Source organism: Manis pentadactyla, chromosome 16 (assembly GCF_030020395.1).
Source record: "Manis pentadactyla isolate mManPen7 chromosome 16, mManPen7.hap1, whole genome shotgun sequence".
Classification (NCBI taxonomy): Eukaryota; Metazoa; Chordata; class Mammalia; order Pholidota; family Manidae; genus Manis; species Manis pentadactyla.
The window spans coordinates 41,416,542-41,433,026 of record NC_080034.1 but is presented as its reverse complement, the minus strand read 5'-3'; the positions used below and the strand labels follow the sequence as shown (position 1 = coordinate 41,433,026).

At 35.9% G+C, this 16,485-nt stretch overlaps 1 protein-coding gene across 9 annotated transcripts in view; it reads right to left on the bottom strand.

The window, feature by feature from the left end:
* The window catches only part of CEP63 (centrosomal protein 63), a 103,550-nt gene that overhangs the window by 31,193 nt on the left and 55,872 nt on the right, over nt 1-16,485 (bottom strand). For all 9 annotated transcript variants that reach the window (XM_057494026.1, XM_036875444.2, XM_057494027.1 and 6 more), the window contains one exon: nt 11,583-11,696. In XM_057494026.1, the coding sequence (XP_057350009.1) occupies nt 11,583-11,696 (114 nt within the window). The remainder of the gene's footprint in view (nt 1-11,582; nt 11,697-16,485) is intronic.

Sequence of the window (16,485 nt, the reverse complement as noted above, 5' to 3'; positions counted from 1 at the left end):
GATTGGTTCTGTCATTAATTTATGGATATTTCCTGAGCTAAAAGACTTAACCAAAAAATAGCATCTCAAATTAATTTCTTTCAGTGATCATCTAGAGGTACATATAAAGTGAAGTGGTTTTGCAACTGTCTCAGGCCTGTAGTATACAGTTCCTACAGACAGGTAATTTTTAGGCTATGAATCCCAGCTACATTGGGTTTAAACTCCCAACTTTCTAGTTTTCACAAGTTTTCGTCAGGTATCCAGACAGGAACTTCATCTACACATTAAAGATGGACATGAATCATCTGTGAAAGTAAACTGTCCCTTATTCTAAATATTTTTAAAAGATAAAGGTACCCAATTTTAATTTAGAAATTTAAGTAGAAATGTCTGTGATTTAAAGATTTTATTGTATCCAGTACAGGGCCAAAGTTCTGTGTGTTGATCACATAAAGTAGATGTTCAGTAATGCCTATAAGCCAGAGAGAGAGTAGGAGAAAGGCAAAGGAACAAATAGTGTTTGTATAAATTGCAATTACAGATCAAGATTCTGGTGTAAAGAACCAAATTTTTTTTTCTGGGTTCCTACAATAGTGTGAATGAAGCACATCAAATTGGTTTAGATCCACAAGAAAAACTGCCAAGCATGCAACTGTCTCCAAACTTTTATAATATAAACTTTTTTTCCCAAGAAGAAATCTTATACAGAATCCTGTACAGAGGAAATAGTTAAAGAGATTAAGTGAGGGTGAGCAGAAGGGGCTGGAGCCTAGCTTGCTGAAACTCCCCAGTCCCACCATCTTAAATTGCACAGCTGCCTTGGGCCTGGCAGAACACTGCTAGAAAACCACTGCACAGATGGACACTAAGAATAAAAGTGAATACATACTTGCAAAACACAAGCATTATCCTTTTAACACTGCAATAACTATTTAATGCTATCCAGATCAAATCTGGTCTTAAACTCAACGTTGAAGTTATAATTTAACTAAGCTATAGTTTAGCCAGAAGGTCTAGATTTGGTACTTACAAAAAGTGACCAATGTCTTAGTTCTGAAGAATCAAGAACATAGCTCTCTTTTATTAATTCAGTTGTTTCAGTTACAAGCAAATACATGGTGTTCTTGAAACACAGTGAAAAGTACATAAACATACTAAGTACAAATTCTAAATTTTCACTAACTAGAATTAACACCCTAGGCCTGTGCTGTGCAGTATGGCAATTACCTAACCACATGTGGCCACTGTGCATATGAATTGGTGCTCCTCCAAACTGAAGTGTACTCAACTTGTAAAATACACACTGGATTTCAAGACTCAGCTGGACAAAAAAAGAATGTAACATTGTAATGATAATATTTCTGGTATACTGAGATAAATAAAATATATTAACTTCACATATTTCTTTTTACTTTTTTAATGTGACTGGTAGAAAATCTTAAATTACATATGTAGCTCACATTGTATTTCTATCAGCCAGAGTGCACCAGAATATCTCAAGAATACCTCTCCCAATATTAAGTCAGAAATAACAATATAAACTACTTATAAAATGCTTATTTCCCTTGAATATCTGGTTATTAGATGAATCTTAAGGCTCATATATTTTTGAACCTTTTTTTTTTTCACTAACCACTGCCAGTAATTTTTTGAATCAGACACCAGAACTTCCTCCTATCAATCTAACATGCAGCATTCTAACTATTCTATTGGGGTGGGTGAAATTATTTCAACAGCACAAATCATAGCTGAGGTGGATAAAAGTAAATAATTAATGAAGAAGGCAATTTATGCCAGGGAGATGGAAACAAAAGCCAAGGGTGGGCAGTTAAAGTGTGAGAGTAGGGAAGGGGCTGCTGATGGGGGGTTGAAGTCAAATCCTCCTCTGGCTTTGGGCTATGTAATCCCAGTGCTTCAAGGAAGCGACTTTCCCAGACAATGAGATGACTGAGAACAATGTGGTAGGAAGCAACAAGGGTTTATGTACCAAAGGATCCCTGTATGAAGCTATGGCCACCCATCTTCCCATCAATGTCAGCTCCAAATGTGTCAGTGCAGGCCACAGCCTTGCAACATTCCTACTAGGTAGCGGCTTGAAGAGCCCATTGAGAGTGCAGTTCCCTGCAAGCACCTCTTACCACTGTTATGTCTATGTCACCATAAACTTTTAAACAATATATCTAAGCCAATTCAATTAACTGTGAGAATTATATCAAAACAACAGATCAACACTTGCATTAAGATCATCTTTTCTTCGTAAGTCATGACAGGACAATAATACTTTAAAAAATATATATTAATGCTTCTAAATAGATATACATAATTGAAAAGTCAATTTAAACTAACTTGAGTAATATCATACAGCTCATCTAAGTATTCAAAAGAAAAACATATATAACACAAACTCTACTTTTCTTACATACCATTTATCAGCTAAATATTTCACTTTGGCTGGCATATTTTAAATTATTTTTTATGTTCTTAAGGTTCTCTAAGATTCCTCTGAATGTCTGCTTGAAACACTTGTATGAAAGTAACAGGTGATTTCTTGCCTTCTAAACAGAAATGACCTTATGTTTTTAGTGACTATACTGATCCTTTCCCTATGCTTACACAGGCATCATTCTGTCACTAGTAAAAGTGTCATTTTTAACAAATATATTTTTAAAATTAAGGTATCATTGATGTACACTCCTATGAAGGTTTCACAAAAAACACTGTGGTTACTACATTCACCCATGTTATCAAGTACCCCAAACCCCACTGAAGTCACTGTCCATCAGTGTACTAAGATGCCACAGAGTCACTACTTGTCTTCTCTGTGCTACACTGTCTTCCCCATGAACCCGTCACACAAACCATGTGTAGTAATCATAATACCCCTCAATCCCATTCTGTCTCCCTCCCCACCCACCCTTTCCCACCCTTCCCATTTGGTAACTGCTAGTTCCTTCTTGGAGTCTGTGGGTCTGCTGATGCTTTGTTCCTTCAGTTTTGCTTTGTTGTTATACCCCACAAATGAGGAAAATCGTTTGATATTTGTCTTTCTCTGCCTGGCTTATTTCACTGAGCATAATACCCTCTAACTCCATCCATGTTGTTGCAAATGGTAGGAATTGTTTCTTACGGCTGAATAGTATTCCATTGTGTATATGTACCACATCTTCTTTATCCATTCATCTACTGATGGACACTTAGGTTGCTTCCATATCTTGGCTATTGTAAATAGTGCTGCCCCAGGTAGAAACAGAAACTCTGAACAGACCAATTACCAGCAATGAAATTAAATCAGTAATCAAAACACTGCCCTAGAACAAAAGCCCCTGACCAGATGTCTTCACTGCTGAATTTTAACAGACATTTAGTGAAGACCTAATACCCATCTTCCTTACAGTTTTCCAAAAAGTAGAGGAGGAGGGAATACTTCCAAACTCACTCTATGAGGCCAGCATCACTCTAATATCAAAACCAGGCAAAGACACAACAAAAAAGACCAACATCCCTGATGAACACAGATGCAGAAATACTCAACAAAATATTAGCAAACTGAATTAAAAAAATACATCAAAAGATCATACAACATGATCAAGTGGAATTCATTCCAGGGATGCAAGAATGGTATAATATTTGAAAATCCATCAACATCACCCACTACATCAACAAAAAGGACAAAAATCACCTGATTATCTCCATAGATGCTGAAAAAGCATTTGACAAAATTCAACATCCATTCATGATAAAAACTCTCAACAAAATGGGCATAGAGGGCAAGTACCTCAACATAATAAAGGCCATATAGGACAAACCCACAGCCAACATCATACTTAACTGTGAAAAGCTGTAAGCTTTTCCTCTAAGATAGGGAACATGACAAGGATGCTCACTCTCCCCACTTTTATTCAACATAGTGCTGGAGGTACTAGCGACAGCAATCAGACAAAACAAAGAAATAAAGGCATCCAGATCAGCAAGGAATAAGTCAAACTGTCATTGTTTGGAGATGACATGATACTGTACATAAAAAACCTTAATGAACCTACTCTAAAACTACTAGAACTAATATCTGAATTCAGCAAAGTTGCAGGATACAAATTTAATACACAGAAAACTGTTGCATTCCTATATACTAATGATGAACTAGCAGAAAGAAATCAGGAAAACAATTCCATTCACAATAGCATCAAAAAGAATAAAATACCTAGGAATAAACCTAACCAAGGAAGTGACAGACCTATACTCTGAAAACTACAAGACACTCTTGAGAGAAATTAAAGAGGACACTAATAAATGGAAATACATCCGATGCTCTTGGGTAGGAAGAATTAATATTGTCAAAATGGCCATCCTGCCTAGAGCAATCTACAGATTCAATGCAATCTCTATCAAAATACAGAAAGCATTCTTCAATGAACTAGAACAAATATGGAACCACAGAACTCCCTGAATAGCCAAAACAATCATTGGAAGAATAAAGCAGGGGGGGATTATGCTCCCCAAATTCAATCTCTACTACAAAGCCATAGTAATCAAGACAATTTGGTACTGGCACAAGAACAGAGCCATAGATCAATGGAATAGAACAGAGAGCCCAGATGTGAACCGACACATATATGGCCAATTAACATACGATAAAGGAGCCATGGACATACAATGGGGAAATGACAGCCTCTTCAACAACTGGTATTGGCAAAACAGTACAGCTACATGTAAGAGAATGAAACTGGATTACTATCTAACTCCATACACAAAAGTAAACTCGAAATGGATCAAAGACCTGAATGTAAGTCATAAAACCATAAAACTCTTGGAAGAAAACATAGGCAAAAATCTCTTAAATACAAACATAAGCAATTTTTTCACAAACGTATCTCCTCAGGCAGGGGAAACAATAGCAGAAATGAACAAGTGGGACTACATCAAACTAAAAAGCTTCTGTACAGCAAAGGACAACATCAGTAGAACAAAAAGGCATCCTACAGTATGGGAGAATATATTTGTAAATGACATATCCAATAAGGGGTTAACATCCAAAATATACAAAAAACTCACATGCCTCAACAAACAAAAAGCAAATAACCCAATTAAAAAATGGGCAGAGTATCTGAAAAATCACTTCTACAAAGAAGAAATTCAGATGGCCAACAGGCACATGAAAAGATGCTCCAAAGTAAACTAGTTCAACCACTGTGGAAAGCAGTATGGAGATTCCTCAAAATGCTCAAAATAGAAATACCATTTGACCCAGGAATTCAACTCCTAGGAATTTACCCTAAGAATGCAGCAGCCCAGTTTGGAAAAGACATATGCACCCCTATGTTTATCGTAGCACTGTTTACAATAGCCCAGAAATGGAAGCAACTTAAGTGTCCATCAGTAGATGAATGGATAAAGAAGAGGTGGTACATATACACAATGGAATATTATTCAGCCATAAGAAGAACACAAATCCTACCATTTGCAACAACATGGATGGAGCTAGAGGGCATTATATTCAGTAAAATAAGCCAGGCAGAGAAAGATAAGTACTACATGATTTCACTCATCTGTGGAGTATAAGACACACAAACTGAAGGAACAAAACAGCAGCAGACTCACAGAACCCAAGAATGGTTGCCAAAGGGAAAGGCACTAGGGTTATGTGGGTGGTAAGGGAGGGAGAAGAGGAATAAGGGATATCATGATTAGAACATATAACATAGCAGGGGCACGGGGAAGGCAGTATAGCACAGAGAAGACAAGTAGTGACTCTATAGCATCTTACTATGCTGAAGGACAGTGATTGTTATGGGGTATGTGGTGGGATTTGATAATAGGGGGGGAATGTAGTAACCACAATGTTGCCATGTGATACCTGAGCCTAAGATTGTATATCAGTGATACCTTAATAAAAAAAATGCATGACCAGTCTCTGCACATCTATAAAGAAAAAAAAAAACAGTACATTGAAAGGATCATTCACCGTGATCAAGTAAGATTTACTCCAGGGATGCAAGTATTGTTTAACATCTCTAAAGCAATCAACATGATATACCACATTAACAAAATAAAGAATAAAAATCATGATCATCTCAATAGATGCAGAAAAAGCATCTGACAATATTCAATCCATTTATGATAAAAACTGAACAGTGGGTATGGAAGAAACATACCTCAACATAATAAATGCAATATGTGACAAACCCACAGCTAACATCATACCCAACAGTGATCAGGAACAAGACAAGGATACTCATTCTTGCCACTTATTCAGCACAGAATTGGAAGTCCTAGCCACAGCAATTAGGCAAGAAAAAGAAAGAAAAGGAGTCCAAACTGAAAAGAAAAAAGAAAAATTCACTGTTCGCAGATTACATGATACTATATATAGAAAACTCTAACATTTCCACCAAAAACTATTAGAATAAATGAATTCAGTAAAGTCTCAGGATTAACATTCAGAAAGTTGTTGCATTTCTACACACTAATAATAAGCTAGCAGAAAAAGAAATTAAGAAACATTCCTAATTATAAATGCATCAAAAATCATAAAATACCTAGGTATAAATTTAACCAAGGTGAAAGACCTATATGCTGAAAACTGTAAAACATTGATGAAAGAAACTGAAAACAACACAAATAAACTGAAAGATATTCTGTGCTCATAACTGGGAGACTTAATATTGTTAAAGTGTTCATATTACCCAAAGCAATCTGCAATCTACAGATTCAATGCAATCCCCATCAAAATATCAATGGCATTTTTTACAGAACTAGAACAAAGATCCTAAAATTTGCATGGAACCATAAAAGACCTCAAATAGCCAAAACAATCTTGAAAAAGAAGAACACAGCTGAAGGTATTAGGCTTCATTATTTCAGACTATACTACATAGCAATCAACAGTACGGTACCAGCACAAAAACAGACACATATATCAATGGCAAAGAACAGAGCCCCAAAATAAACCCATGCTTATATGGTCAGGTAATCTATGGCAAAGGAGTCAAGAATATACAATGGGGAAAAGACAGTTTCTTCAATGAATGGAGCTGGGAAAACTGGACAGTTACATGCAAGAGAATAAAACTTGACCATTACCTTACACCACACTCAAAAATTAATTCAAAATGGATTGAAGACTTGAATGTAAGACTGGAAGCCATTAAACTCCTAGAAGAACACAAGTAGTAATAAGCTCTTTGACTTTAGTCTTACAAATTTTTTGGACCAATCTTCTCAGGAAGGGACAACAAAAGCTAAAATAAACACATGGAGTTACATCAAACTAAAAAGCTAAAAAGCTTTTGCAGAGAGAAGGAAACCATCAATAAAACAAAAAGGCAGTCTATTGAATAGGAGAAGATATTTGCCGATCATACATCCAATAAGGGGTTAATATCCAAAATATATAAAGAACTTACACAACTTAGTATCAAAAATAAAAACAAGCTGATTAAAAAATAGGCAGAGGACTTGAATAGACACCTTTCTAAATAAGACATCCAGATGGTCAACTGGCACATGACAAGATGCTCAACATAACTAATCCTCGTGGAAATGCAAATCAAAACAACAATAAGATATCATCTCATGCTTGTCAGATTGGCTATTATCAAGAAGATAAACAATGACAAATGTTGGTAAGGATGTAGAGAAAAGGGCACACTATTGGTGGGAATGTAAATTGGTGCTGCTATTATGGAAAACAATAATGAAATTGAATCAGTAATTTAAAAACTTCACAAAAAACAAAACCAGATGGCTTCACAGGTGAATTCTACAAAACATTTAAAGAGTTAGTACCTATCCTTCTCAAGTTATTAACCTCAAGGGAGGTTCCTCAAAAAATTAAAAATAGATCCACCATATCCAGCAATTCCAATTCTGTGTATTCACCCAAAGGAAAAAAAAACCACTACTTCCAAGAGATATAAGCATTCCTATGTTCACTGCAGCATTATGAACAAAAGCCAAGACATGGAAGCAACCTAAATATCCATCGACAAATGAACGGATAAAGTAGATGTGGTACCTATGTACAATGGAATATTACTAACTCACAAAAAAGAATGAAATCTTGCCATATGAGATAACAGGGATCTGCTTAGGAAAAGTGAAGTCAGTCAGTCAGTCAGAAAAAAACCAAATACTGGATGATTTCACTTATATGTGGAATCTTAAGCAAAACAAAACAGAAAGAAACAGACTCATAGAGAAAAAACTGTTGGTTACAAAATGGGGGTGGACTTAGGGGGTGGGCAAAATATGTGACGGTGATTAAGAGATACAAACTTCCAGTTATAAAATAAATAACTCGTGGGGATGCAATTTATAGCATAAGGAATAGGGTCAACAATACTGCAGTAACTTTGTAGAGTGACAGATGGTAACTGGACTTATCGTGGGGACCATTTTATAATGTATAAAGATACTGAATCACTGATGTACACCTGAAATTAATGGGATATTGTATGTCAATTATAGTTCAATTTTAAAAAGTGCTTAGGATAGTGCCTGTCACATAGTAAGCATTTTTAAATGGTTTCATTGAAAATTTCAAACATACACAAATAGAGACTAAGAGAATGAAGCCCTATAAATTCATCACCTAACTTCAATAATTATCAACACTTTGCCATTCTTGGTCATTTAAACAACAAGACGCTTGACTTGAAGGGAAAACTATCTAGGATTCATTTCTTTTAGAGTAATTTATCCCTACTTAGAGACGGATTGCCTTACATGTAACAGCTACGTACAAAAAAGTTATAAAATTGTCCTTGATTTTACAATGATAAATGAAAAACATAAAAATTCTCCAATTGAACAAGGTATGCAAGGTTTTTTATGTTGTTCTTTTTTTTGTTGTTGTTAAACAGTGAGAGCAAAATAACTTACTGGAGTATAAAGATAAGAGCTGAATGAGCATGCCGCTAATGGAGAAAGGGAGTATTTTCACAGAGCCAGTATTTTTCCTCATCCCATCTCCATTTGATGTCGATCAAACATACTATATTGGCCATTTAGTTTTAAAAAAATGCAATATGCTTGTGCACATACACAGTTACTTTATGTATAATAAAGGAATGGGGAAGGGGAAAATGAAAGAATAGAGAAAACTATACTGTAGTAGTCAGAATGTGGTGGAACCAAATTGTGGTTTTCTAATTGCAAATGTCTTCTTGGTCTGTTGGAACAGAGTTCTGGAGTAAAGTAGCAAGTTTGCGAAAATCCCTCCCTTCCTACACACACACAACAGTATTTTTCCTACCAAACGTACATGAATGCAATGCATACTGCATATAAGCATATATGCATAGAAAGTCTGTAGAAATTTACACCAAATGTTTAATCATGGTATATCTCTAAAGGATGGGATTATGGGTGGTTTCATTTAATTCTCATTTCATCTACATTTTCTCATTTTTTGAAAATGAACATGTATTAATGTAATCTGAATAGTTCAGTAAAAGAACTTAAGCAAAGCTATGATTCAAAGAAAAGTTACAAATACTTTTAGATGTTAAAAATAATATAAGAAAAAGTTTATATCAAGAATTTTAACTGGGGGGAAGTGTGGATGTTTATATCCATTTATCCAGTCTTCCAGATTTTCTACCTTTACAGTTCACAGTGACTCACACATCAACAAATGCAATGTGTCAACCTTTACTGGATTCCAGTTTGAACATCCAACTGTAAGAATACATTATTTCAGACAACTGGGGAAATCTGAAGAGACTGCATTTTAAATTATATTAAGAAATTATTTATTCTCTTAATATGATACTCATATACTGTAGTTATTATTTTTAAGTCCTTATCTGTTGGGAAATAAAACAATTCCTTTGATTTGCCTTATAATATTCCAGCCAAAAATAAAAAGCAGAGAAGGATGAAGCAAGACTGGCAAATGAGTTGTTGTCCAATGCACATGGAGTTTTAGTTCTGTAAGCTGAAAAAGCTCTATAGACATCTGTTACACAGCAACATGATTATACATGTTACGATTGTGAACATTTCTGTACTGTACTCTTAAAATGGTTACAATAGTGAATTTTAATGTGTTCAACACACACACACAAAACATTGGCAAAACAATGGTAACTATTAATGTTGGGTAATGGTTATACAGAAATTTATTTAGAACTTTTTAAAAACATGATGACCACACAGCTCTGCCACATACTGAATCACAGAAAGTTTTAATTTTGTTTAGTTTGCTAAGGGAGAAAGAGAAATATAAGTAACATTTTTTTAGTTAAACAACCACAGCAGTTTTTTAAAAAAGAATCAGAAGAATAATCCAAATATTCTGTATAGGGAAAGCAAATGTTGGCTTTCTAAAGGCTTCTTATTCTAGCCCTCACTCAATTACAGAAAATAAAAATCTTACTTTTAACTAGCAATGAAGTTTTAACTATGCAGAGAATCACAATAGTAATTTAGAAAAAGGATCATAATCAATAATAAGCATACTCCATAAATGAATAAGTGAGAACTAAAAAACATAAACAATACCTTACAGTTTTTTATATTTGTATAGTGCTTTAACATTCAGGTCAAAAACTATGGTCTACATATGCAGGATTTTACTGGCCCACTCGCCTGTACAGCTTGCTGCAGTCTAGTAAATACTGTTCTTTGACGTTGCTGTGGGCCCTTCCTGCCATTCTCAGTGGAGTCACTCACAGCAGAGACATCAGAGGTATTTTACCAGTCAGCTGGTATTTCAAGGGGATGATTAAAAGCCAACACATTATTGAGACTTAGAGCAGCAAATAAAGCAGATTATCTAAAAATAATAATTTAAAAAGCTTCACTCCAACTCTCTTATTTAGTAATTCCCTCATTTTATAAAATTGAGATAACTACCAACCTTGACAGATCATCATGATCTTAAACAGGTAACATATTAATTACTGTAGATAATTGCATCTAGAAGCACTCAGTGTCTAGCACCTAATAGATGGTCACAAATATTCATTTCCCTGTATGTTCTTGGTTTTTATTGAAAAAGCAAACAGACTGAATATATTCTAAGAACTATTCCTAAATTAGGTGGTTATTTGGGGGTTTGCTTAAGCCATTATTAGTTCTTCACTTAAAAAAAGGATTCTACTAGTGTTCTAAAAAAGTGTTTCTGTTGCCACAAATGTATTACTTGCAGTTACTGTGCACATCTATGCAGTGTGAAACTCTCAGTATTTGTGTCTCAACAGGCAGACCAGCTGAAGCTCCTTGGCTGAGGTGCCTCAGCCATGGTATCCCAGTTGAGATGGAGCAAGCCACAGAACTAGAGCCAAAGCATAAACCAGAAACCAGCAGAACAAGGAAGCCAGAGACCCAAAGAAATGGGAAAGAGACAGAAAGAACAAAACGGAGAAGGGGAGGGAGAGAAAGGGAGAGGGAGGGAGAGACGACCATGAATGTGGGCATGGAGTAGCACAAGAATGCAGTGATGGAGGGGGGTGGTAAGGAAGCCAGTGAGGAGAGCAAGCAAAGGAGTAAGTCGGCGTGAGGATGTGAGTGTGAGCAAGCACACATGCACTATAATGAATGAGTGCAAATTTCATCAAGACCTCTCCACTTCTCATTATTTTAAAATGGCTTAAACCTACCTGAATTATCTCTGATTGTTCAGCCAGAGCCTTCCTTTGTGCCTCCAGAGATGACACCTGTTGCTGATAAATCAAGCGTTGCTTCTCCCAGTCCAGTGATTTCTGACGAAATTCCTGAAGAGGCAATCAAGGTACTTAACTTCTAAGCACTTCCGTCTGCTGCCACTACCCAGATTCCCTTTTGCTTTAATTTTTCCCTATGTCCCTGGGTACACACTACCTTTCTCCACAGCAGGAGCCCCATTACTCACTTAGCTGATAGAACTTAGAGTAATACCAAATTCCTTACGTACTGTGTCTCTGGATATCTGTCTTTCTAAATTTAACACCCCAATGGTGAAGAGTATGAAACACAGATGCTAAATACTGGGTTCATGATGATTTTCATAGATTTGCTGCCCTCTAAAGGTTGTTATCATTTTTAGTGAGTTTTCAGAAAACTGATGCTGAGTTACCTGTAATTTGAAAATACGATATTCCTTGCTACCCAAATTCTTGATATCCAAGCCTAGGAATTGAACAGATTCAAATATATTTTGATTTATTTTATTAAAAATTTTTTTTATTAAGGTATCATTGATATACACTCTTATGAAGGTTTCACATGAAAAACAATGTTACTACATTCACCCAAATATATTTTTAAGTAAGTTTCATACTTCTCAGTATCTAAAACTCAGCAACCAAACAGACTTAGATAACAAAGTATCCTTTGATATCCAAATTTTTACTACCTCAGCAGAAGAACTGCAAACAGTTACAGTGGAAAGGAGGAGAATGAGGGGAAATACAGTATGATTCTAGGTAATGTTAGGACTTGTCAGGGGTGAGCTGACCATGAATTTAAAATGAGGCCAGTCAGCAAGACCGTTTTTCTCCAGCCACGTACTGCCATACACAGCAAGTACAGAGTGGGTGGAAAGCTATGGTTTTGCCAAACAAATATGATGAAGCAAGAGAGGGGCACATGCCGAAACTAGAAGTAAATTATGCAAAGAAAATGAAAAAGCCCACAAACATATGGAGGCATAACAACATGCTCCTGATAACCAATGGATCAATGACCAAATAAAAACAGATCACGCAACATATGGAGACAAATGACAACAATAATTCAACACCGCAAAATCTGTGGGACACAGAGAAGGCTGTGCTAAGAGGGAAGTATATAGCAATACAGGCCTACCTCAGGAAAGAAGAACAATCCCATCTGAACAGTCCCAACTCACAATTAATGAAACCAGAAAAGGAAGAACAAATGAGGCCCAAAGTCAGTCGAAGGAGAGACATAATAAAGATTAGAGCAGAAATAAATAAAATCAAGAAATATAAAACAATAGAATCAATGAAAGCAGGAGCTGGTTCTTTGAGAAAATAAACAAAATAGATAAACCCCTAGCCAGATTTATCAAGAAAAAAAGAGAGTCTACACACATAAACAGAATAAGAAATGAGAAAAGAAAAATCACTATGGACACCACAGAAATATGAAGAATTATTAGAGAATACTATGAAAAATTATATGGTAACAAACTGGATAACCCAGAAGAAATGGACAACTTTCCAGAAAAATACAACCTCACAAGGCTGACCCAGAAAGAAAGAAAATCTGAACAGACCAATTACTAGCAATGAAATTGAATTGGTAATCAAAAAACTACCTAAGAATAAAACACCTGGACCAGATGGCTTCACTGCTGAATTTTATCAAACATTTAGTGAAGACCTAAAACCTATCCTCCTTAAAGATTTCCAAAGAGTAGAAGAGGAGGGAATACTTCCAAACTCATTCTAAGAGGCCAACATTATTCTAATACCAAAACCAGGCAAAGACACCACAAAAAAAGAAAATTACAGGCCAGTATCCCTGATGAACATAGATGCAAAAAATACTCAACAAAATATTAGCAAAACAAATAAAAAAATATCATCCATCATGATCAAGTAGGATTTATTCCAGGGATGCAAGGATGGTACAATATTAGCAAATCCACCAACATCATCCACCAGATCAACAAAAACAAGGACAAAAACCACATGATCATCTCCATAGATGCCGAAAAGGCATCTGATAAAATTCAACATTGATTCATGATAAAAACTCTCAACAAAATGGGTGTAGAGGGTAAGTACCTCAACATAATAAAGGACATATATGACAAACCCACAACCAACATTATACTTAACAGTGAGAAGCTGAAAGGTTTTCCTTTAAGATCAGAACAATGCATTCCTATACACTAACAATGAACTAGCAGAAGGAGAAATCAGGAAAACGATTCCATTCACAATTGCATCAAAAAGAATAAAATACCCAGGAATAAACCTAAAGAAGGAAGCCCTATACCCTGAAAACCATGGGACACTCTTAAAAGAAATTAAAGAGGGCACTAATAAATGGAAATTCATCACATGCTCTTTGGTAGGAAGAATTAATATTGTCAAAATGGTCATCCTGCCTAAAGCAATCTACAGATTCAGTGCAATCCCTATCAAAATACCTACAGCATTCTTCAATGAACTAGAGCAAATAGTTCTAAAATTCATATGGAACCACAAAAGACCCTGAATAGCCAAAGCAATCCTGAGAAGGAAGAATAAAGCAGGGGGAATTACGCTCCAACTTCAAGCTCTACTACAAAGCCACAGTAATGAAGACAATTTGGTACTGTCACAAGAACAGACCCATAGACCAGTGGAACAGACCAGAGAGTCCAGATATAAACCTAAGCATATATAGTCAATTAATATATGATAAAGGAGCCAAGGATATACAATAGGGAAATGATAGCCTCTTCAACAGCTGGTGTTGGCAAAACTGGACAGCTACATGTAAGAGAATGAAACTGGATTATTATCTAACCCCATACACAAAAGTAAACTCAAAATGGATCAAAGACTTGAATGAAAGTCATGAAACCATAAAATTCTTAGAAAAAAATATAGGCAAAAATCTCTTGGACATAAACATGAGCAACTTTTTCATGAACATATCTCCCTGGACAAGGGAAACAAAAGCAAAAACGAACAAGTGGGACTATATCAAACTAAAAAGCTTCTGTACAGCAAAGAATACCATCAGTAGAACAAAAAGACATCCTACAGTATGGGAGAATATATTCAAAAATGACAGATCCGATAAAGGGTAGATATCCAAAATATATAAAGAGCTCACACACCTCAACAAACCAAAAGCAAATAATCTAATAAAAAAAAAATGGGCACAGGATCTGAACAGACAGTTCTCCAAAGAAGAAATTCAGATGGCCAAAAGGCACATGAAAAGATGCTCCACATTGCTAATCATCAGAGAAATGCAAATTAAAACCATAATGAGATATCACCTTACACCAGTTAGGATGGCCACCATCCAAGACAAACAACAACAAATGTTGTTGAGTACATGGAGAAAGGGGAACCCTCCTACACTGCTGCTGTGAATGTAAATTAGTTCAACCATTGTGGAAAGCAGTATGGAGGTTCCTCAAAAAACTCAAAATAGAAATACCATTTGACCCAGGAATTCCACTACTATGAATTTACCCTAAGAATGCAGGAGCCCAGTTTGAAAAAGACATATGCACCTCTATGTTTATTGCAGCACTATTTACAATAGCCAAGAAATGGAAGCAATGTAAGTGTCCATCAGTAGATGAATGGATAAAGAAGAGGTGGTACATATACACAATGGAATATTATTCAGCCATAAGAAGAACACAAATCCTACCATTTGCAACAACATGGATGGAGCTAGAGGGTATTATGCTCAGTGAAATAAGCCAGGCGGAGAAAGACAAGTATCTAATGATTTCATTCATCTGTGGAGTATAAGAACAAAGCAAAAACTGAAGGAACAAAACAGCAGTAGACTCACAGAACCCAAGAATGGACTAACAGTTACCAAAGGGAAAGGGACTGGGGAGGATGGGTGGGAAGGGAGGGATAAGGGGGAAAATGGGGCATTGTGATTAGCACACATAATGTAGGGGGTTGGGGACATGGGGAAGGCAGTATATACAGAGAAGACAAGTAATGATTCTATAGCATCTTACTACGCTGATGGACAGTGACTGTAATGGAGTATGTGGGGGGGGTCTTGATAATAGGGGTAGTCTAGTAACCATAATGTTGTTCATGTAATTGTACATTAATGATATCAAAATAAATTTTTAAAAAAAGATCAGGAAGAAGACAAGGATGCCCACTCTCCCCAATTCTATTCAACATAGTACTGGAGTCCCTAGCCATGGCAATCATACAAAACAAAGAAATAAAAGGCGTCCAGATTGGTAAAGAAGAAGTTAAACTGTCCCTGTTTACAGATGACATGATATTGTACATAAAAAACCCTAAAGAATCCACTCCAAAACTGCTAGACTTAATACCTGAATTCAGCAAAGTTGTGGGATACAAAATTAATACACAGAAATCTGTTGCTTTCCTATACACTAATGATGAACTAGCAGATGGAAAAGTCAGGAAAAAAATTCCATTCACAATTGCATCAAAAAGAATAAAATACCTAGGAATAAACCTAACCAAGGAACTGAAAGACTTATACTCTGAAAACTATAAGACACTCATGAGAGAAATTGAAGAAGAAACCAATAAATGGAAACACATCCCATGCTCATGGATAGCAAGAATTAATATTGTCAAAATGGCCATCCTGTCTAAAGCAATCTACAGATTCAATGCAATTCCTATCAAAATACCAACAGCATTCTTCAGTGAACTAGAGAAAATAGTACTGAAATTCATATGGAACCACAAAAGACCCCAAATAGCCAAAGCAATCCTGAGAAGGAAGAATAAAGTTGGGGAGATTACAGTCCCCAACTTCAAGCTCTACTACAAAGCCACAGTAATCAAGACAATTTGGTACTGGCATGAGAACAGACCC